General features: G+C 38.4%; 1 protein-coding gene across 1 annotated transcript in view; it reads left to right on the top strand.

The window, feature by feature from the left end:
- Positions 1–4,054: 4,054 nt before the first annotated feature.
- Positions 4,055–24,398, top strand: part of LRMDA (leucine rich melanocyte differentiation associated) — a 605,242-nt gene continuing 584,898 nt past the window's right edge. Inside the window, exons 1-2 of the mRNA XM_041404949.1 lie at positions 4,055–4,146; positions 8,061–8,161. Of these exons, the coding sequence (XP_041260883.1) occupies positions 4,117–4,146; positions 8,061–8,161 (131 nt within the window). The 5' untranslated portion in view covers positions 4,055–4,116. The remainder of the gene's footprint in view (positions 4,147–8,060; positions 8,162–24,398) is intronic.

Below are 24,398 nucleotides of genomic sequence, written 5' to 3'. Positions count from 1 at the left end.
TTTCAGTTAATGAAAAAGTCAGGATTGCTATTATTTCCTCTTATAAATGCTCAGTGTTCACTTAAGATGGGGAAATGCTTGCATACAAACGCTTTATATGAAATGACATAATTCATCAGGTGCTTAGTGCTATGCCATAATTTACTGGGTTTTACTAGCTAATTATTTAATCAGTTGGTCAATAAGATTTCCTGATTGTAATTGAGTACACATTTTAAGCAACTGACTCCTAAAATGGTACAAAGCTCTGATATTATATGAAGAACTTATTTATAAGAAGCAGATCTGCTGGGTACCTACCATGGTTCCAACACATTGCTTTCCCATTGTTTGGAGCTGGTTTCCAGGTATTATTTTGAATTTATAATGCTCTTTATTCAAAGGACAGGACAGCATATATACATATGTGTGTATATAAAAGATGTACTGAGCATATTAGTGTAACTCAAAACCCCTATTTTTTTAAAAGTCCATGTTGGTTTTGTCTGTATGTAACTCACATATCAAGCAGTTTTGGCAATACTCTGTTAAAAATCTTAGGAAATCTTATTGAATGGCCTGTACAGAAGTGCCACCTTCTGCATCTAACTGCAGTGAAACTGATTATTTAAATAAACAAGAGATTTTATTTTTTTCCTATAAATACACTATAAAAAAAGACATTTCAAAAGTCCACTATGACCAACTGTCACATAAACTATTTTAACCTCTACAAAGAATCCTCACAAAACTTTCAGCTTCTGAGGAACCCTTGAAAAGTATATTCTGTAAGTACAAACTTAGTCCTTTGAAGCTTTACTCATATAGGCAGCTCTACCAAAGCTAAATAAAACCTACAGACGATGCAGGCTGCGTGGGGCCAGGACTCAAGAAGGTAATGTTGTGAGATGCTCAGAAATACAAATACATATGGTAAGGTGAAAAACAGCCTAAACCCAGAGGCTGCCTCACGTTCATCTGGGATCTGTGCTATCAAGTGACACTGATGATCAGCTGGCTCAAAAGCTGGAGAAGTCCTTTGGTATTTACATTGCACTGTGATGGATTTTAGCTTCATAACAGCATGGGGCACAAACTAATGAGCACATCGACTCATATACTTGAAATCTGAGACTATGTTATAACTTTGTTACAACTGCAGATTAGATGTTACAAAATGGTCCTTCAGGGGCAGACAGCTGTGAGTTTTCATTGCTTTTGAAAATTACACGCAAGTGATGGGTACTTAAGAAATAAGGGAATAAAGCAGACTCTAAAATTACAAAGCTTGAGAAGGTCTCCAGTAATCCAAGGTGTAGGAAACTGGCAGCAGAATTAGGATTTTTGAGATGTAAGTTTTCAAAATCTAGGGAAGCACCACAATAAGACAGTGATCTCTCTTCTCCTTTCCTCTGTTCCAGGGAGTTTAGTTTTTCCCTTCCTTACAGTATAATAGTCCCATTTTGTCACTGGGGTCGGGAGCACTTCCTTTTTGTTACACACCATGGGACTTGGATCTATTATTTATCCATGGCAGATAACAATCTAGGCCATGTCGGTACAAGAAAACGCTGAACTAGTTTCAAAAGAACGACTATAAGCCTGATGCACTTAAAACAGTTTGCCACCTCTTTAAGTTGTTTTTGTAATTTAGAAAATTCAGCTCGACTGATTGAAGAGATGATAAAGTCAATTTAAGTCACCCAGTTTAGGGAGCTGCACCTGCAACTTTTCCCTCTAGACAAGGTCTTGCCTAGTAAGTAGGAGGATCAATGGCAGGTTAATGGAGCTGGCAATGTAAGATGCTGGAAAACCCCCCCAAACTTGCTATTATTTGTGTGGGCTATTTTGTAAACTATTTAGGCAGGGATTTTTTTCTTCATAGATATCTCTAAAATGACAGCTAACACTCTACTAAAATTAATCCTAATAATGCAGATAATGATATGCTAAATTGTTTTCAATGTAGTTATTCCAATTTTACATGAGTGTAGTATTGAACTGAATTTACTCCACTAAGACAAATACTGTAGCAGTGGGCCTTGAGCCTTGAGCTGTATGTATGTGTTCCTTCTGGTGGGAACCACATGCTTGTAGCTAAAAGAGAGATAAAAAGTAGATACAGAAAGAGGAGAATGTATTGCTTTGTTTAAATTTACAGTTCACGTAGTACTTGTTTTTCTTGGCATATGTTATTTACTATATAATCTAACAGATAAATAAAGGCCCTGATGGTTTGAAGCATGCTGAGTGATGATCTGAACTAGCAAGTATGCCTGGATGGAAAACTCTTTTACTTAGAGGAACAGAGCTTTTATTCATCAGTGTAGGATCAGCTTATTTGCTGTGGCTGAAGGGTTTGATTCTTCTGTCTTACATGATACAAGGAAAATTAGATCACGCAAAGCACTGGAGTGACTTATTCATTGGCCATATTTTGATCCTTATGCATGTTGGCCCATTGACATTTCTAACACAACACATTAAAAGAACAGGGAGGAAGAACATTTTTTTCCTCAGCTATTTGCTCTGTTTCCTGTCCAGCAGTCACTGAGAAAGGCGGGATGGCTGTAGAGAAGGTGTAGTGCCACAGCTGTATCAAGAATTTATTCTGTTGATACTAAGAGGTAGAGCAGCAAGTATAGTATTGGTTTCTGCTGTGTTGCTGAATAAACTTAAGAAAGTGGTTTGCAGTGAGGAATACATATCCTCCCGAAACTTATTTCCCCTCACAGCATGTGCCTCCACTTTCAGCAAGAGTGAGTTATGCTATATTAGCAATAAAGGGGAAAAATGAGCCAGATTTTTAAAGGTGCTTAGGCAGCTGAAGAGGTAGGTAGATGACTAATAGGATTTAGGATCCAAGCTTGGGAAACCTTTAAAAGTCTCATATAAAATTCTTACAGAAAACCTGCAGCTCCTCTAGTCTTCCTGAACAGTGATAACCTACCACCATGCTGTTATTTTAATTAGTAGATTCTTGTGTCCTGGAAAGACTAATTTGACAGGGTTTTCTGATAATTCCAAGGTATTTCTGGTTTTCACACAAATTGTCCTGTGTTCTAGAGACAAAAAAAAAAAATTGCTATGAGAATGTGGAACTTTCCTGGAGATAGCATGTTTCTGGTTTTTTTCTCCCTGCAGGTGTTGCTTTACCAGTGACATACATCTCTTCAAAGGCAAGTTATGCTTTATGTGACAAATTAATGAACTGCTTAGTAGGTGGAAAGCCAGTACAGATAATGCTCCAAGTAATCTAGCATCTTATGGGAACTGAAATCCAAGGTGTGATCCTTCTGTCAGTGTCACAAATTGGCTATTTCCATCTCTTCTTCCCATGGCCTATTCCAGTACCCTTACAGCCCAGCACACGGTGCTGCCCCGGCGCAGGGAAGGGCAAAGAAGCTGGGGGAAGGTCTGGAGCTCAAGTCTTACAAGGAGCAGCTGAGGGAGTTGGGGTTGATTAGCCCAGAGAAGGCTTGGAATGAGGGTGGGGGCAGCTTAAAGGAGGGTTAGAAAGGTGGAGGTTGGTCTCTTCCCTCAGGTAGTTGCTGACAGGATGTACCTCAAGCTGGGCCAGGGGGGATTTACACTGGACATTAGGAGGAATTTCTTCATAGAAAGGGATTAAACATAAGAATGGGCTGCCCAGGGAGGTGGTGGATCACCATCCCGAGAGGCGTTAAGAAAACACTGAACGTGGAAACACTGAAGCACTTCATGTCATGGTCTAGTTGGTGTGGTGGTGTTCGGTCCTACGTTGCACTGGATGACCTAGGAGGCCTTTTCCAACCGAGCCGATTCTGTGAGCAGTGGCAATCGCCGTGTGCCGCTTTGGGCTCGCGCTCCAGGTAGGATGTCGCAGCGGGGCCCGGGGCGGCCGCCGGATGAGGATGACCGTGCCCTGGGCACGCAGACCTCGGGACACGCCAGCCTCACGCTGTCACCCGCCGGCGCCCCGCGCGGTGCCGCCCGGGGCCGTGCCTGCGCCCTCGGCCCGGCCGCAGGAGGCGGCGGGAGCTCCGCGCTGCCGCCACCCCCGGCCCGGCCGCGCTTCCGCCCGCGTCAGCTGACTCTGCCAGGCAGCGGCCCGGCCGGCACCGAGCCCGCGGAACCTCCGGCGCTGCCTCCCGCAGCATGGCCGGGGTCGTGGTGAGCGGAGCACAGGTAGGTGTCCCCGGCCCGCAAGGCCGGCTGGCCGCGGCCCCACCTGCCGCGGGCAGCGCGCCCCCGGAACTGGGAGCGGCTGGTCCCGCTCCGCGCCGGCTCCCGCCTCTCTGCCGGAGCCGTTCCCGGTGGGTGGGGGCGGCGGACGCGCACGGGGCAGGGTTTAGTTTCCAGCCGCACCGCGCCTCGGGACGCCGCGCAGGTATCGCCTCCGTCGCCGCAGCGCTGTCCCGAGGCCGCCGAAGGGAGAGGGCTGAGGAGCGGTGCCGGGGGTGCGCTCCGAGTCCCGCGGCTCGGGGCTGCGCTCCCACCGCCGGCCGATAACGGAGCGCCGGGCCGGGGCTGGGCGCGCTGCCGTGTGCCGCTCACGTGCGGCGGGCGCGCCCCCGAGGCTCCCGCGCTGCGCGCTCCCAGCGGGATGCGCTCCTGATCGGAACCGCGCTTGCTCTGCCCGGCTGGGAGCGGCGGGAGCGGGCTGAGGGAGAAGGAGTGAAATCTGCTAAGTCTTATTGTTCCTCCTGAAACTGCTTATGTATGTTTCGGTTTGGTTAAAGAGAAGTTGGGAAATGTAACACATCCTGCTGACTTTTACCCAGCGCATTGTATGGCTACTGAAAACAGTTCTGGCTGAAAGTTGATGACGTTAGTGATGGACCTGTCGTTAAAATTAGAACTTATTTTTCCCCACTAAGGAAAAGGAAGCTTGTCTTATTTTTGAAAACAGTTTGCCATTAAACCAGGGTGCTGCCCATCTAATTGCTCCTTTAATCTGGTCACTATTTCTGTGTGGAATTCATGTAAATATGTGTGTGATATGAAGGCAATTAATTGGCTAATTTTGAAGCTGCTGTAAGAAACAGTTCCTGTGGTCTCTGTGGTGCACTCTGGCACTGAGTGACATGCTGCCTTCTTCCCTTGAGCATGCCTTGAGCCCCTTAATTTGGCTATGTGCCCAGCGTACAATCTTCTGTCTGCATAGGGTGAAATGTAATGCTCAGCTGACTGGAAATATTCTCCAGATATAATTCCCTTCAATGGGAGAGAATATGCAGTAGTGAGAGTTCATACATGACCTTTTTGGTGACATTCCTTAATAAAGATGTTACTGTATGGGTTATTAAGATTATTGTAGAATGTTCACAGAGACTAAATGGTGATATCCTCTGAAACTAAAGCAGAAGGTGCAACTGCCATTGATAGTTAACTTATGTTTTAAATGTTTTGTAAGAACATATCTTTTTAATAAATTGCATGAAGTGTTGAAAAGTCTGAAAGAATATCTCAGGCCTCCATAACCTATCTGGTGCTGGCCTTTATGGGAAACTGAACATTTTGGTGGCGTATTGAATAGGCCACCAGTAATGACTGACTGTGACCAACCTTCACTATATCTGAGTTGGAGAATTAGGTCACAGAAACCTCTACATCCAGTTTTTAATCCTGTGTGATGGTCTGTGACTGGTATAGAAAAATCTAAGAAATTTGCTGTTACTGATGTGTCTTGCAGCCAAAGAGCTGGAGTCTTGGGAGAGGTATGCTTGTTCTCATCTCTCAGTGGTGACATCTCTGGATATGTACTGGGAAGCTCATAGTCATTTTGAGGGTATTTGAAATGGAAGCAAAAGGAAGAAAACTGAATTATGTACATTTTATTGTTTTCTGAGTAAATGATTTTGAACTGAAACAATGAAAATGAAGAAATATTCTTTCTTCTATCTACTGACATCTCATTTTATTATTAGCATTGTACTTTGAGTGTGCTGAAGTGGACTCTGTGGAAGTAAAATGCCTTTACAAGTCCTCAGCATTGAAAGGCCATGTTAACAATACATCATCTGCAAATACGCCTGTGAATAATCTGTTTGCACCAGTTGTGTAAAATATTTGCATATTATAACTGTTCAAAGGCTGAACCTTTGCAACATTTTATGTATTTTGTTTCATGTGTGCTCTAAAGATTCATGTTTGTATGAATCTTATTCAATTTCTGTTCTCATGGATGGGGATTTGATGTCCAGGTAAGTTTCTGAAGCAGTGTGTAGCAGGCCAGAGTCCCCTGCTCTTTCTCAGCCACTGCTCCCTGGGTGAAAGGCCAAGTGAGGGTCTGTGCTCTTGCTGTGTTTGTAGCTCCTCAAGACAGTTTTGTCCTCCCAGTGTTAGTGGGCATCATGTTTTAGTAATTTCTGTTTCAACATGTTGCATTGAACCAAATGCTTAATCCCACATGTTAAGCTGTTAATGTGATGTCTTTCAAAGGGTTTGCAAACATTAATTTAAAGAAATCTAAAATTCAGTGAAGAATGATGCAGTTGTTTTATGCATACCTTTGTGTATGTTGTAAAATGCATTGTGATTATCTTAGACGTAAACTGGAGGAAAACCTTGACATATTTAATTCAATAAATTCTGCAAAACATTTTCTGTTCTATCCAAACCATTAGGATGCCAACTACCCAAAACAGTTCCTTTCCCTTTTGTTCTTATATTTGCTCAAGTTGTGTGTATGTCTGGTAAGAGAATATATTGCAAGAGCAGGTCTGATTTAACAAGGGGAAGAAGTTGTTAAACCGAGCTTCAAGCTACCTGTTTTCTGCTCATAAAAATTATTTCACTGTTGTCAGCTTTATCTGTTGAAGTTATTGAACAAAATGAATTAAATGGAATGCCATATAGTATTATCAGATGCAATCATTTTTAGAGCGTAGGAGATCAGGATGACTTGCAGAAGTACATACTGTCAGTCTGCTCTGCAGAGGAGTCTCTGTTTTAACAGAAGGTGGAATACTATCAAAACAATTTTGATGGATTTTTTTTTTTTGCATATTTTTCATCCAGCATATTTTAGACTTGTGGAATATGGTATTGAAATTGACTTTATAATTAAACAAATGGATAATAACAGTGTTGTATAGATAGTGGTCTAACATGGTACTTAACTTGCTAGTTGGTCATTAAGGGAAACTAAGATTTCTGCAGCACAAAATCTGAAATGTCAGTATTTTGAACACAGAAAGGATGAGCCAATATAGATGTATAGAATTCTTGACAATAGTTTTGAAAAGGTTTGTGGGATTTCTTTGAAGACATCAAACCAATGACTTCTAAAACAGTACAGCAGAAATAATAGAAAAAGTTTAGCTGCTTTACTTTTTTTGTTCTTCTGGAGATATTATCACTCACTTCGTCCCAACTAAGAGCAAATAAAAACAAACAGAATCTGAGTAGACTGTTTTTTGTACTACCACTAATTCTTCCTGTGTTTGCTAAAGATGGGTTAGATGAGCTGGTATGAAAAAGATTACTTATACATGAGGGTAACGAGAAGCCATAAATCTTTAAGGCTTCCCTGACTGTCTGAAAAGAAGCTGCATGCCTCATTTTCATGGTCATGGGCAGCCCTTTTGCACTATCCCTAGTGTGTTACTGGGAGTAATAATTTTCTCAAGGAATGGTTAGAATGGATTGACTGTGCACTGTTGAGGTATCTCTGCACCTAAGTTTAGAAAACAGCCTGTGTTTATTGTATATGAAGAGCCAAACTGGAAGATCTTTCAGGTGGCTTCTGATCCTTCAAACAAATTTCTTCTGGAGCATGTCAGAATGGTAATGTGAAGTAAAATTAGATCAAAGTATTAACAGTGAAATAGAAGAAATGTAATCAATTTAATTGAAGTGCTTTTACCTGGAAGGAGACAAAATGTACATAAAGACTATAGATGTAATCAATATTAAGTTGATGGTATCAATAGGAAAATGAGTTTGTGTGGTAGATTTTATAGCTGTAAAACTTATGTAGTTTAAAGCTCTAATGCCAGCTCACTGTATTGCACGCTGTCATCTGATCAATGAGACACAATCTGGACAGGGAACTAAATCTACTGGTGAAATGTTTCCTTGTTGCTTCTGTTTCTCAGGTGTCCTACATTAGTCAGGACTGTGAAGAAATTCCAGAATTCCTAGGAAGAAAATATGGACGCATGGCAAAAAGGCTAGACCTTAGCTTCAACTTGCTAAGGTATGTGGCAGTATATAGTTTTTCAAGTGCAGTGTGGAATTCCAACTCCTAAAATAGACTGGGGTTTTTTTCAAAGTAGAAAAATGTATGTTGGGTACATTTAATTGTTATCAAGTAGATGACACTGTTTCATAGGTAATGTTTCTCTCCTTTTCTCCCACACTTGGAGCACAAATAACCAGGTGAGTCTGGAAAACTAATATGTGTTAACATAAATGATGTTCATTGAGAAGCTTATGCTTTGTTCTCTACTTAAATTGGAAAATAAACGTTGTTACCTGAAGAAGTGAAGAATGGGATCAAAAGTGAATTTTCCTTAACCACAACAGAAGTAAGTATGTGTTTCTCTTTCTAAAAATTTTATTTATGGATTTCTGGTTATCACTATAAATGCTGTATAATGCTCTTTTCCCAGATGATGTGTTTTGTTCTATGATTTTATTTTTGTGCATCTGTGTAGTTAAGTGGTAAAGCTAAGTTCAGTTAGAATTTGTAATTCCTTCCAAGTATTTTAATATATGGATTGGTTTAAGATTCTGTAGTGTTGCTGTGAGCTACTACGGCATCCCATTTCATTTAATCCTTATAAGAGAGCCTGCTGAGGTTCAGCAGAGTATATTTCAGGTTGAAAAATGTGGGTAAGTATGGAGAAAGAATTTGAGTGCAATTGTCTGTTTAATAAAAATCAGGTTTGTGGAGGTGGGGTTGGACTCAACTAATTTTCCTTTTATTTTATTGGGGGTAAGCTCACTATTAGGGGGTAGCTCGTGAAGACTAATACAAAAAGTAGCATGCTGGTGCCCTGTTTTCCTAGAAGAAACAACCATTGATTTTAACTTACTTAACACTCATAAATGTTCTTCTGAGCCTCTGTTAACTCTGAAAGACTGAATGACACATGTAAGGGGTAGCCGAGCAAAGGAGACAGTAAATGTGTGGATTGTTATTGTCTTATACCATGACTCTGTACCACTGGATATTGTAATCAGAAAAGAGAATTTTGCTGGGGGAGGGGATCAAATAGTAATTTTTTAATTTTTGTACATACAGGCCTTGAATTACCTTTATGACATTAAGATTTAACATGCTGACAAGACTGCTCCTTCTTTACATTTCTGGGAAAAAAAGTGTTTGTCTCAGTTAATGCATGATTTGAAGAACAGTTATCTGAATTTGTTGCATTTCATAAAGTAAAATAATAACATTCAATTTGGATGTAAGGTACCCCTTTAAAACTCTGATAATATTTTCATGGAGAGCACAAATTGTATTTCTGAAATCTGTGTTTTCTTTCCTTCATTTCTTCTCTACCCAAAATGCTTAGCTTGTTTTTCAGAAGGGATATAATTTGGTTTTATTGAGGTTTGGGGAAGAACAATCAGCTTGTAATGTAGGAGAAGTTGTAGTTGTAAATCTGTAAAAGTATTTTAAGACCAGAAATCAGATTTGGGAAAGGGGAGAAGTAGTGTGGTGTGTGGTTTTATTTTATATACATATATATATATATATATATATATATTTTTTTTTTTTCCCTTTGGGAAGCTAATACTAAATGGGATGAGAGCAGTAAGGATTTCTCATTTGAGTAGTGTTTAGATTTATTAAGCATATAGAAACTAAGAGTGAAGTATTTATGATACAGTAGCTGTTCACACTGGTCTGTGCTCATATATAAGCCCTGTACCTGCAAATTATTGAGAAAGTCAGAAAAGATGCAGAATAAATGTCATAACCTTAAATGAATGTGAATATAGAATAATGTCTTGGGCAGCTGTTGAAGCAAGTATAAGCAGTGACATCTTCTTTAAACAGGTGTTATTGCTTAAAAATCTAGCAATGTTGTAGTATAGTGATGAGTTTTAAGATTTTTGTCAGTTAATGCTTAATTTGAAAAGTTTAGTTTGTTGTTTTCAGTGAGGAAACGATGCCTGCAATTAATGTTGATTTAGAAAGGAGTTTGATTTTTTAGTATAACTTGATGTCTCTTGGTAAAGGTGTGAGTTGAATGAAGAAGACCAAAGGTGATCAAAATATAGGAAAGGACGAAGAGAATACTGTGTTTTGCTGGCAATGTAGTTATTTGCAGTAAAGATGTTAGCTTTCATTATAACTTGATTTATTATTGGATGAGAGCTTGTTTGTGTGGGTTTTTGAAAGGAAAAAAGAAAAACAAATGTTCTTACATCTGGTGGTTTTGTTACTCATATTTCCCTGGTTATTTTCTTTTTGCTTGGGATGTGTCCATATAACAGAGGAGGGGACAGTTGCCGTTACTTCTTTTGAACTGGCAGTTTAATACAGAGGGAAGTGTACATTTTTCACCATTTTTTTTCTGACTTCAGAATTCTTCCCAGGCTAGAACCCCTTCCTCTTTTTTAAATAAAATTTAGGGGCTGTGCATATGCTTAATTATCTTTGCATCAGATGTGGTATGTCTAATATCAGCACTTGATACATGATCACAAACAGTTGCTTTTGTGTCTTTCTTTGCCTTTTTCCAAGAGCTGGTGTCTCTCCTGGGTTCCCCTGAGCAGTACATGGATCCAGCTCTTTCTTCTGGCAGTCAAAGTGACTGTTACCAGTTGCAGTGGTGACACATCTCCCCTTTTCCCTGGGAGGGAAAGGAAAGAAAGAGGTGAAAGGTACAAGGGAACTTAAATGGGAATTTTGGGAAAGAGGAGGAGTAACAGCAATTTGTTGTGTGTGAGGCAAAGGGAAATATGTGTGTGTGCTTAAAAGATGCTGTCTGTAATTGGCAGGATGTGGTGCCACTGGATTGCCTCCTGCTTGTGTCTCTGGCTGGTGGAAATCCTTCAGTCCCAGCCAACTGTAGTCCACTTGTGACTTATTTCTTCTCATGCTGTTTTCATTACATTGATTTTGTTTGAATACTTTCTAATATCTTTTGTTTCCTTTTGGGGCCAAGAGGGTGTTGTGAAGAAGACGGAGCCAAACTCTTGTCAAATGCACAGCAAAAGAACAAGAGGCAGTTGTCACAGCTGCAGCAAGGGAATTTCCAGCCACCTCAGGGAAGGTTGAGTGGAAGAGGTGCCTAGAGAGGCTGTGGAATCTCCACCTTGGGTGGTATTTAAAATGCGACTGGACAAAACTCCAAGCAACCTGATCTAAATTTTTAAATCCCACTTTTCTGAGCAGGGAATCAGACTAGATGATCTCTAGATGCTCCTTCCAGCCTAAATTATGCTGTGATTCTGCAGCTTTAATGGTGTGATATGGCCTGAGTTGTAGCAGCTCTTTTGATTTCATAGTGATTTTCAGCTATCTTAGAAATGAACTCTTTACGATGTGTATTTTCAATAAGGCATGTTTCAGGAGCAGAGATGTTTTGCTTTGGAAATCTGCTCCTGAACCTCTCATGGCAACTGTATTTGATAGCCTTCCCTAGTAACAGAGCCCTTTCATAATATGTGGAAAACATTCCCCAATTCTCATTTTGTGAAGGCGTAGAGTATGGGAAGAAGAGACGTGATGTGTGAGTTACCTGGAGACTTGTAAAGGATTTCAAGGTGGAATGAAAAACTATTGTTGATCATGGAAAGTTAAAGATTTCACTAAAAAAAGAACAAGGTAAGTAGTAATCACTGGTGAAGGAAAGCAAGTGAGTAGGAAGGATGTAATAGAGGCAGGGAGTAGAGATTTGGATGAAATACAAAGATTTTAGTTTAGATGCATCTTGCTATCTTGTGGGAAGAAAAAAAAAAAACCCAAACAACCCACAACTTGTTCAAAGCTTTTTTTTACTTGTCCTAGATGACTGTGTTCAAATTTTTTCCTTTCACATTCAAAGCTAAATGCACTCGAGTGCTTGAATAACAGATGTCAGTGGTTTTGTACAAACAGGTGCCATGATTTTGTAAATAACATCTACAGTTCAATTCACTGAGAAGTCCATCTTTTGGTTTTGTCCTCAGTAGTTTTAAACATGTGAGTTCTTTTCCTTTTTCTTGCAGAGACTACTTCTCGGTCTAAGCTATGAGGTGAAAGGGAGAGTGAATCTTTAATCTTGGCCAATGAGGAAGGATTAATCCAATAATTGTGCTCATGGAGATACAAATATCTCTTCCCTCTCTCTAGGGTGCAGATTATTTCTGCTAGGAGCCTGAATAATTTGCCCAGTATGTGATTGTGCATAATTTCCACTGTCTGATGAAGAGGGTGCATGTATGAAAACATTCCCTTGAACTTCAATCCTAGTCTGGAATGTTCCTCCATGACTTTTGTGAGGCTGAGGCTTTGTAATGTCTTCTCTGTAGACTAGGTATTGTTCTTTCTCTCCTCTGCCTCCTGTTTTTTTGCCTGGGGGAATATTCAAGTGGCAGCCTGAAAATGGGCTTCAGTTTTTACAGGGCATGTTCCTCTTTGTAAGTTGAGTATGTGAAAGAAAGGCTTTTTTATTCCCCCCCTAACCACCTTCCCGGTCTATGCAGCAATAAGACATGCAGAACAGGAGGATGAACAACAAAAGAGAGATGGAAATAAAAGCCAGAATTCAAAACAAAGCATGACATATTTTTAAAGTCTTTAGACTCATCTTTATAGCACTTTAAAATGTTGAAGGAAATGCACTATTGTTAAAACTTTTTGATGGTTTTATTTATAAGGTAGAAAAATATTTTCACCATAATTGGGTAACTCTTAATCGTAGCAATTGCATATTTATCAGTATGAGGGCCTGTTATTAATGTAGCTGTCATGCACAAACACATTTCTGCATTAAATCCATTTAGTATGTGCATTATTCGGTCTAGAATGTCACCAGGACATCAAAGCCCCCTTAGGCATAAGAGCACAGTGCCCTGCTGTGGCTGCAGAAAGGGCTTGATCAATAAATGTAACATGTTAATGCAGAGCAAATAGAATAAAAGATTTCTTTGACAAGACATGAAAAATCACCTTGTGGCAGCTGGCATGGTGATGCCATTTCAGCGGAGACACTAGCAAAGTTGATCTGACAAGTAAAGAGGAGAGATGATGGTTATAAGGTGCTTTTGTTTCAAACTTCTTTCTTGACCTGTCAGGTTTTGAAGGAGCCTGAATGGCCCTTTTTTGTCATGTGAAAATTGTAGTCTTAGGCAGTTATGAAGCAGTTATCTCTTCTCAAATTGTGAATGCTGCTGTTTAATTGATTCACTTAGCATTTGAAACTGTCACGCATTAATAATTGCTAAATCCTGTAGATACTGCTCCTGTGTGTCATGCTTAAATGTGTAGTTATCAGAAAATTAATATCCTTAATGAACTGATGCTTTCAAACTAGCATTGCATGAAATCTCTTTTGCCCTTTCATTTGCTGAAGGTACATCAGACAGTTTTCAGAGAAACCCCTCCCGACAGTTGTGTGGTTTTATTTATTTATTTTTTTGATGCCCAACAAATGCCAGCTTTGCTTTGGGTACATAGTGTGCTCAATGACAATAAATATAGTAATTATGCTGGAGTTGGTAATTAACATAATTATAGTCAATTACGACAAATACAGTGCAGAGCTAAATGAATGAGGGTGAGAAATTAGCAAGCTAATTGATTTACCTTACGTGCTGCTTTTTCCTGCAACCAACAGTTGCAGATTTTCTGCAGGAAAGAGTGTTTACAAATAGCTGATTGTGTTTTGAAATGATTCTGTCTTGTGGCTCTCACTACTGTTTCCCTTACATTGAGGTGAAGAGGATTGAAATATGGGGTAATGGTTACAAGGAGAAAGGAGCTGCTTGGTCCTCACTGAATGCTTTGAAGGAAGATGTATGTACTTACTTTAATTTTAGATGCTTCTTCCAGTATTGAAAAGAGAAAAACCTATGTGATCCTTTGCAAAAGATATTGCTAGAGAAATTCTGGACATACATTTTAATCCTCTTAGATGTGGCCTGAATTATCTAAGAAACATTTACCTATCTGTTTTATTGATGTCAGAGATCTGCAGAGCACTGGATAGATGAAGCTAGAATTGTTCAAGGAATCTAAGTGTGTTGAAACAGTATGCCCTTGTTCAACCATCAGTTTCAATAATTTAAACCACTGGACCAGTAGGGATGCATAATATCATAACATTTGTGCACATTATAATTGCCTGTTTTGTTTCAAGATGATTTATGGTATCTTGTCTGAAATAAGTGTATTGGAGCTATGCAGTTAATCTGTTTCACTCTCTTGTTTTTTTATTTTCTTTCAAGCATGACGACTGTTTACTACTTGAAAGGAGAATGTATATGTTTAAGTATTGAAGATTTTGTATTGCTCTTTTAAGAAAAATATTGAGTAGTAGTTGATATTTCTTTCTTTAAGGAAACAATAATTTGCAAATGTTTGTAAATTTTATACTGGATATTATTTACTGATTGAAGATAAATGGAATTGTATAGAGAGACTTCAGCAAAGAGATAATGTGGCTAAGCAGTCTGAAATTTATAAAATCTTGGTAATTTTTCTTCTACTATTGCAGTAAATGTATCAAGTTCAAATGAGTAGGTGTGTAGTTTGAGGTAGGTACTCAAAGTTTACCCTTAAAGGGATGTCCTACAGTAAGCACAAGATGCTGTTTTTTAAATAATGTTGAAATGTTATGGGTGTTTAAAAATACTTGTAGAGTAACACTGCTAAGTGCGGTCAGTCTTTAGAAGCAATTCAGCTCCTAGAATAATTTTGCTGAATTAAATATTTATACATGGGGAAGCATTGCAATTATTTACAGATATAATAATCTTTCTGTTGAAGTCCTACATGTGTATTAATCACTGTGGACTACGTTATGTGTAATTATCTTCCTACTGAAAGAACTTCTTGTTGTAGTAGATGGACTGAAGACAAGTGTGTTGATGGGTTCCTTCTACATGGGTAATACCTAGGGAGTTGTCTAAGATAAAATTTTATAGATGTGTAACTATTGGAAAACTAGAAGGAGAGCATTACCAGTAACAAAAACAATTACAGACTTCAGCTATTAGCTCTACTTCGGGCAGTTGATAGACATCAAAGCTAAATCTACTCCTTGCTCTCTTCTTCCCTTCCTTTTCCCTCCCACCATGCCACCCCTTTTTAAAAAGTGACATTTCAGCAGGAGCCAGGTGTGATCTGGCTAATGTATAAGGAGAACTTTTTTCCTCCACCTTAAAACTTCGGAAATACTAAAACTATTAAGGTGCACCTTGTCTCTCATGCAACAGCCATGCCTGTGTTCTGTTGTTCTGTCAACTTTAAATGTGATTATAGAATATTTGCCACTACAAAGCATTATCTGTGTGTGTTTTTGTGACTTGTGTATTTTCCTGCTTGACTTAATTCTGGTCATTGGTTTATTGTTGCTATGAAGGGGATAAGTCAATGACTATTGTTAAAAATATGAAATTAATGGGATATGGTGTGCACTTAAATATATCACTGATTTCAGCAGACTATACCATGGATGTAAGCTGTACTTTTTTAATGGAAAAGTTATTTTTCCAAACTCAGTAATATGTAAATAATAACTACTATAAATTGTATTTCAGTACGGGTGGCTGTTATCTTCTTTAGTCCCAGCAGCCTCTCTTTTTGTCCATTGATCCTTGCCTGACTTTTTATGGCCACATAGTCACTAACAGACTGTGAAAACACTGTTGTTTATACACCTCTGACCCCCTATGCTGGCCATTATCCATTGATTTACAGTACCTGACAGATCAGAACACAGGATTTTTCTGTTCTGCTTTCCTCAGGAAGGCTTAACATAGTGGAAGGAGTTGTCTTAAAGGGTGTATCATGTGGTAGAACTGGGCAGAAACTTTTTACCTTAGATGATGGTGTAGGTTCATATTGTGTGCTGGAGAATACTTGAGAGGATTGCTAGAGCTTGAAATCTGGTAAAAAAAATTAAACTAACAGCACAATTTGACATTGAGTAAAATAAGTTTGTGATCTTTGATTGTTACATCCTTAATTATAGCTGGTGAATATTGCTATGCTGGTTAGTGAAAGTTGTTTTTGGGGAAATACATGTTGAAAGGTCTGTTGCAATTATGAGGAAAGGTGAAATCTGTACTTCTGAGCAAAGATGAGTGACAAACTGGGACTTGAACAGAGATAGGGATTCGTATTAAACATCCATTGACTCAAGGCTGTTGGTAAATAATTTTAACTGAGGCAGAGCATTTCCCAGTGAACTGGTGTTTGTATCACATAATTTCCTTTGTGTTTGAATGTGTAGGGAGTGAACTGCTTTTTCTTGATCTGAGATTCAAGTTGGATTTTGAAGTGATGTTGGATGCTAAATCTACATAATCTGCAGTTGTTCTTTGGGTACCCAGAGCACTTAATTCACTGGCACAGTCAGTCCAACTCCTCTTGTGAAACCCAGTCCTAAACTAAAATCAATTTTTGTGTTGAATTCTGTTCTGAACAATAGGAATCTATGTTAGATTGAGAGAATATCAGTTAATAAATGGAAGACTATCACAGTCTATGGAAAGTATTGGCATTTGGAAGATAAATAGTTTGATGTACTTGTTTTAGTTTTCAAAGAATGGCAGTAGATTGAAAATAATCCTAGTGACTGCTCCTGGGTAGTCCAGGATTATCTGGATTTTAAGACTTAGAAGACTTTTTTTCCAAGAGCATTGGGGGTTAAAGAAAAGGGCATGATAAAGAGCATGTGTTAAGTACAGTCATCAGATAGATCATGATTATTTTCTGACTTCCTTATTCTCTCTTACTCTAAAACAGTATTTTCTCATCATTGCTGGTGTGAAACAAGAGCGAAGGACTGCAGAAATAACTGAGTACAAGGAGCTTGGCTGAAGGGAAGAACCTGCATTAACCCTGGAATTATTGTCTCTGTCATTTCCTCTCTGTTTTATTGAAAGGTATCTTCTTCTCACCTTAGAGCAATATAAAAGATTCTCAGCATATAAGAGGTAAAGAACTTGACTAGTTTTGCAGATTCCAATCACTAAGGAGGGCCTTGGTCCTCCAGTGTTCAACAAACCTGCTGGTGGTCATGGTACAAAAAGCTACTTGGCATTTGGCAGGAAAATACTTATGGAGCTTCTGTTTAGGCTTCACTTGTTTGTTTATGTGGTCTTGCATGGTTTGTGCTGTTTTTGAGGTCTTTGCATAAATTATCCTGGAGATGATTTTTCAGATGAAAAAGGCTGTCCCCAAACCCTTCTCTTGTGCAAGCACGAAGAGTGAGGAGCATAGAAGTGCAAAAGGGCCATGTATTTTTCTCAGGCTCTGGATTCAGCATGTCAAACCAGACACACTATACAATAATTATACTGTCTTTAGGGTCATGGTTAATGCAGTGTTATAGCTCAGTCACAGGCTTTACCCATGAACTGATGCTTGCAATTATGTGACACTTTATAATTTTTATTTATATTTTTGTTTTGTTTCTCCTTGCCTTCTCTTCTGATGATGCTTACCTGAGTGGTTTGCTCACTGGTAGAGCTGGAAGATTATTTCCTTTCTTAATACTTTATTTTGCCTTTTTAATTTAATTTGCTTGCTGAGTTTATAAATGGAAGTGGTGAATGTTCTTTGTATAATGCAGCCATTCTTATTGCTCATGTTTGTAGGAAGCCTTGCTATGATGAGAGACTACGGTGGTAGAAATAAGTTTTAAAAGAACACAAGTAAGAGTTCTGATGTTAGGGGGTAGTTTAATTGGTCCAAAAGTCAGGGAGGTTGATGGGCTCTTTCAGATTGGGCCCATAGTTCTCTTCAGGTGCTTAGGTGTCTGCTGTTTTTCCTGTGCAGTTGGTTTATGAGCTGTATTGGCAGTAATGCTTGGATGTATGCACAAGGCCAGCTCATTTTTTTTCATAGAAAGCATAGTGTATGTTGGCTGCTGCTGACAGCTTACTGGCATTTAATGCACACCCAAAGACATACCTACCCCCACGCAAAAAATAACATCTTATGAAGAAAGATCTTTAGGATGTATGTATATTTCCTTTATATATAAGTATGGTATATATATTATACGTATATGAATTATATTTTTAATCTATATAACCTATATAAACTTGAGGGTGATGCTCAAGTATTTTTCTACTTTGATTCAGCACTTGTGGTAGGACTTTGTCAATTATAACCTTTTCACTTATAACCTTGAAGGAAGGAACACATTACTTAGAGGTTACTTTCAAAAAGCATTCAGTCTCTTGAGTGCAAAATCTCTTGAAGTGCAAGAAAATGCAGCAGAACTGTCCTTGAACCATTTGAGATGTGTAAGGTCCAAGACTTGCTGAAGTGCTGTGACTCTTCAAGGCCGTGTGGCCACAAAAGCACTGGATGAGGATGCTGTATTTTGGACCCCCAGGACTTTCAAGACATTTTAGTTAAAAAGATAAGAAAAACTTACCATAGTTGATGTAGTTACTTAAGTGATAAAGTGTAGTGATTATTCTGAAGCACTTAAAGGCTGAAGGAAAAATGTTCTAGACAGGCCAAGGATTAACAGTATATTGAATATTCGTAAAGCTCTGCTTCCAACATAGTTATGTTAAGATAATTTGACAGTCCAGTATGTGAATGTTCAAATCACAGCTGCTCAAGGATCTGAACACTTTCTACCTATTATCTTGCATTTAATACACTCTGTATCTTGGACAGTGAAGTGCTTTGGAATAGCACAGAAACAGTCATATGTGAAGGTGATTATACTGGAATTGCTGTGGAAAAAATTGTCAAGTACTGTGTTTTCTAGGAGTGGAAACTAAGCCAACTAAGCGAGAGGCTGTGTATGTGTCCAGCTTACTTTCTGCCCTCAGTCTGTGCTGCCTTTTCTCCCCACCGCCTTCATCTCCTTAAATCAGCAGAAGGCTGCTGAAGGTACTGCTGAGAGATTTGGGTGCAGGTGCAATGTGAGGTTCCTGCGTTCTTGCCAGTGGTCTCTCTTTTGTTCCCTGTGTTGCTTATAATGGGAGCCAGACATTAGCTCTGTTCATGTGCAGTATTGGTTCTAGTTCTACCAGGTGCACAATTAGTAAATTGTCTGCCAGTCTAAGTGGGGAATGTCAGAGGGCAGTTCAGTTTCTTTCACTGTCAATTCTTTGGCTTCCTTTAAATAAGTCATATCAAATAGTTTCTTACTACCACTAATAAAAGAGCTTTTGAAATTTGGACGTACTTCTAATGAGAATCTATCTCAACCCATTTAATGTGGGCCACTACCTTGCGGCTGAATTATAGACTCTGCAGCCAGAGGTGGTTTGAAACAAGAGGTTCACCTGCATTTAAATGATTGAGCAGAAGAAAAGAAGTTTCTAAAATTAAGGCAACTAATGCGTTACTGTAGATTTTGTCTCACTTCCTAGTAATTGGTCAATGGAGAAAGAACAAATGTCTGTATTGAGCTAAAAGTGAATGGACAAGTGTTTCTTTGTGTGTTTTAGTATAGCATATTAAAGTCTAGGTTGCTGTAGTCCTAGTATTTTAAAACCTAGTGAGATAGTGAAGTCAGCTTTAAGGTAATCTTGCACTTTTTTTTTTTCCTATTTTCTTTCTGTGTGGGGACGTAAGTGCACTGGAAGCATTTAAGACTAGCGTGGGTAGAAACAGTAGCACTAGATACCCATCAAGGCAGCTATTAGTTGTAAAGTACATGTTTTTATTTACAGCATAACCTATTACTATCCCATAATATGGAATGAATAAAAAATTCCTATATTATAGCAGATGCACCTTAGTAGGCAGAATAGCATCAGAAATGGTCAAAAAGCTTCATTCTATACACAGAAGATCAAATGTTTCTGGTTCTCTACCTTATATTCAATGCACTGTGATGTCATAATCTAAATCAGGTTTTGTGTATGATTCCCTGATTGCATGTTTCCATACAATTCTCATTCTTAGGGGGAAAACAAAACTAGGGAAAAAGACTTCGCACCCAAGTGAGTGGAGTGAAACCTTATTCACACCTCTTTTCCCTAGTAAAAAAGCACAAGAAAGTCTGCAAAAAAGATAGGTACAAACTTAGGATAAAGGTTTCTCTGTAAGTTCCTAATATCAAATATCTGAACTTAACCTCTGTGTCAAGAAATTTGCTCAGTTAAGTTACGTTCTTCTGCTTTTCAAACCACTTGCAGAAAACAATAGATATTTCCTTTCACTAGATTTTGTATGCTGAACACAAATGAGATTCTTGTTCAAATCTATCTCGTTGACTAGAAATAACCTTATTCATATTATAGAGTGCATTCACATCTATGCATATTGTGTAGAAAGCTAAGTGTTACTTATGCCCATCCTGTGCAGGTCTCTTTCTTTGCAAAATTTTAAATTCTGTCCTTGTCTTTTGCTACAGAGCACTTTATGTCTGTATTTATTTATTTAGTTAATTATTTAAGGCCCTCATCTCTCTTAAAGTGAGCATTGGAATAGAAAGCAGATTGCTGTTGAAATTCCCTCTCTGGTGACTTCAGCTAATTCAACCACAACTAGTGTATTAAAAAGAGTGAACAACTCTCCCTCTCTTTTCCTCCTCGGTGTTGATGTAGTAGAGAGCTTTGACCCTATGTAAAGCTTTATCATGTAAAGCTTTACATGATAGACTCTTTTCAGATTCTTGTGTGTCATGCTAAGGCTCCATATGCAAACTTGACAGTGCCTCTCTATGCTTGATGTTATAACTTTAGGATTTGATGTTATTTAAATATACTAAAATGTACCCTGTATCAAACTGCAGGTGCTGCTGCACTTCTATTGCAGCATGGTAACACTTGCCTCGTAAAAACTCAGGCTTGTGAAAGAGTTAAGCAAAGCAGCCAGAAACGTTTTCAGCTTTTACTTTTCAGATACAACCTTTTAAGCATACCTACATTTACCTGCAATGGCAATCGTTTTGCATTTTAATGACAAATCAAGTATGCTAACTTGCATTTGAAACGAAAGTGCCTTAAATGTCTCTGGCTGTCAGAATGAGATGTTAGGAGCTTGATGAAAAGAGAACAAAGAAGACAAAGTATGAAGCCTAGATACAGAGCAAAATGAAATAAAACCTTGTATGGCCTGTCAGGGGTGTCAGTTGATATTCCTATCTAAAGCACATTATAGTATTACTTTGCAGCTCATAGCTTACTCATCTGTCTTTTTTAATTCATCACATTCTAGCCCACATCTTTTAAGTCCCATGTGTCAACAATGGAAGAAATCTGTTAATTGACAAATGAGTGTCACAAATGTGAATTGGTGCCTTTACATCAGAGGCAGGTAGTCTCTGTTGTTTTTTGTCGGCTCTATTATTGGCATAAGCCAGTGTAAGACATCTGTCTTTGCCAGAATGAGAGATGACAGCCAGAGAAGGGCTGTCATTGTTTTAGTGCATGTTCATTCTGCTGAGATACTGTATAAAGATAAAATGTCAGTTAAAAGAATATGAAAAACTATCGGGAGGAAGTCCTTAAATTACTTGGGAAGGGGATCTGGGAATTGGTGCCAGAATTGAAATCCGAACGTTCCAGTTTGCATCTATCACATCAATTTAAAAATAATACTTTCTGAGTAACTGGGTCAGTTTATAAGGCATTTAGGAAAACGTTATGTTGTGTTGGCATAATTAGCTCATAAGATGGAAAGAAAAACATATCTTCACAGGATATGAGTTTATTACAAGTTCATTTTTCAAACATGTATAGAATTGTCTCAATAAAAATATGCTGTGTAGCATCGCTAGTGTTGATTTGCATCTGTTTTGAAATATTGAAATTGCTCTGTTCCAATTTCTTTTTCTGTTATAGTTCTATTTTAGATTGATGAATAACATAATGAAATAAAAAGCATAGCCAGCTGTGAGTTGATGAGACAATTAATAGGAAGAAAATTATTAACACAGTTTCAGGGTGTCTAGAGGGTGTACAGTATATAAAAGTTACTCCCAAATCACTAAATCCCTTTATTGCAATAAATGACTTTTTAATCTTGAATAGCACAGAAGAGAGGAGGAAAACGTTTTAATGGAGGTGGTAGAAAGGGGGAATAGAATTAAAATGTCATAAAATGCTGCCATTTTACTTTTTACTTTATATCAAAAGTCATAAGAAAGGCAGATTGGCACTTTTATCTTCAGCAGCTCTTACAATCAATCTTGTGCTGTACAGGACACTCGCTGTGTAGCCCCCTCCTTCCCAAATGACATGTCACTTGGGTTCTAAATGACCTTGGCTTAACTTGAGGCATTTTGAGGGCTATGTGACACAATCTGGTGAAGGCCAAACTCTAGGTCGGTGGGCTGGCTGAGTGGAAGTTTCACGATGGATGTCTCTGAACTGCAATTTATTAAAAGTTTTAATTTTAAAGTTACTTGGGTTTTGCATTTGAAATAGGGCTGTCAATATAGCAAATCTGAAATGTTCTGGAGTATGATACTAGTTAATGGAGGTAAAATTGTCACTCATAACTTTGTAGGATTTGTGGTTTGGTTTTTTTTTTTTCATTTTTTTAACTTGCTTCTAGCAACTAATTGAGTAGCAGAAAAAATATCAGACTGGCATTCTTCTTGCCCTTCCCACCATCTAATGTGGTGCTCTCAAATTTTGTTTGTCTTTGACTACTCTGTTTATCTCCAAGTATCTTCTGACTCTTTCACTTTAGTCCATGGTTAATGTAGATTGCAAATTTAATTACTGATACCAGTAACAGAGTGTAATACTTCTAATAGATGCTAGTAATTTTATGAGTCTTCTGTATCTTAGAGTCTAAAAAGCTAAGAATGGGTAGCATGCAGCTTCCTTTTAAGTATTTCGATAGAAGTATTGCTGCTCTGTAAATAAATTTCCCGTAAAAAGAATACTAAGAGACAAGGTTGTTTTTCTCTTGAAGGTCTGCTTGGGTTTTTTTCCATTAAAAAAACTAGTATTTTCAAAGTTTTTTGGCATTAATTTTTCTAGACAATATTTTACAATATTATAATCTATGAAGACCAAGAAGTCTTTGCTGCTTGTATACAAAGGTTTGTGAGCCTTGGATACCTGTAAGTTTTTAGTGGAAGCTTCGTTCTTTCATTTCCAGCCTTCACTGGTTCTAAGTAGATGTTTAAATTTCCAGTCAAAAGCCATGCTGTTGGTATCTAAATTGCCAGGCATGTCTTCTCAGGCAGTTTTTCATCATGTCCTTTGAAGTTCAGTTTCCTTTGAGAAGTGGAAAGACAACACTGGCTCCATTTTACAGATGGCAGAACTGAGTTGTGAAGAGGCCTTGTTCATTGTCTATACATGCCAAATATAATTGTCATCTCTTCATACCAGCTTGCATGAACCACTTCTGCATGGGGGGACAAGTAATGGCTGACACCTGTCCACTTAGAAATCAGAAATGATCCTAGAGATAGTTTATTCTCATGTGTTACTTGGCTGCACTTTTTGTTACCTGATAGTGGATGTATCACAAGGTGGTGATACAGCAGAGACTAAAAAGAAAGGTTATATAAAAGTGTTATAGACCTAGAAAAAATTTTTGTTTCCTTTTAGTTAAACGGTATGTAATTATAGATATAACAAACGTAACAGCAAAGAAGATGTGGGCTAAGATTGTATCTTCTGTTGTTTCTATTTCTTCTATTTCTTCCTTTTCTAACAAAAATTAAGAGATGATCAGAAGGATAAGAAGGAATACTGGATCTGGTCTCTCTAACAGAACTGAATTAATTTCATAATGAAAACTCATATGCAGGACATATAGTTGGAGTTAGTTAAGTTACTGCCCTGTTTCATACCCAGTGCTTACAGGAAGATGCCATGAAGCTTGTGGAATTCTGCTTAGGGAGCATGTGTTTGTATGCCAGTATTGTCACAGTTAAATTAGTTCTAGAAAGGGAAGATACAGGAATATGACTACAGAAACGTTGTACATGTGTGTGCTCATACCCTCTGGGTGATTCCCCTTCCGACTGCCAGCTGTCATACAGAATCTGAAACAGACAAAAATTTATTGGGTAGTATTTAGAAACATGTCAGTGGTAATGACTGGATCTCTGATTTCAATTATCACCTACTAAATTTAGGCTAATGTAGAGCATTTGTAGACCTGTTGAATGCACTTGACATCATGTTTAAAATATTTGAAACTGCACTGGTTTTTGATATCATATGTTGACCACTTTCTTTTTCCTATTCACATCTGGTGCATGGCAGCAGGCATCCCATGTGACCTATAAAAACTTCGGTTGTGCTAGTTTGAGTTTCTTTTCCTTCTTCAGATTATATTTCAGCAGAGAAGAAGACAGTGGTCTGAGACTACAATTACT

The sequence above is a fragment of the Onychostruthus taczanowskii genome, unplaced genomic scaffold (genome assembly GCF_017590055.1).
Source record: "Onychostruthus taczanowskii isolate IOZ18803 unplaced genomic scaffold, ASM1759005v1 scaffold22, whole genome shotgun sequence".
NCBI lineage: Eukaryota > Metazoa > Chordata > Aves > Passeriformes > Passeridae > Onychostruthus > Onychostruthus taczanowskii.
This window is presented reverse-complemented; position numbering and strand designations above follow the sequence as displayed.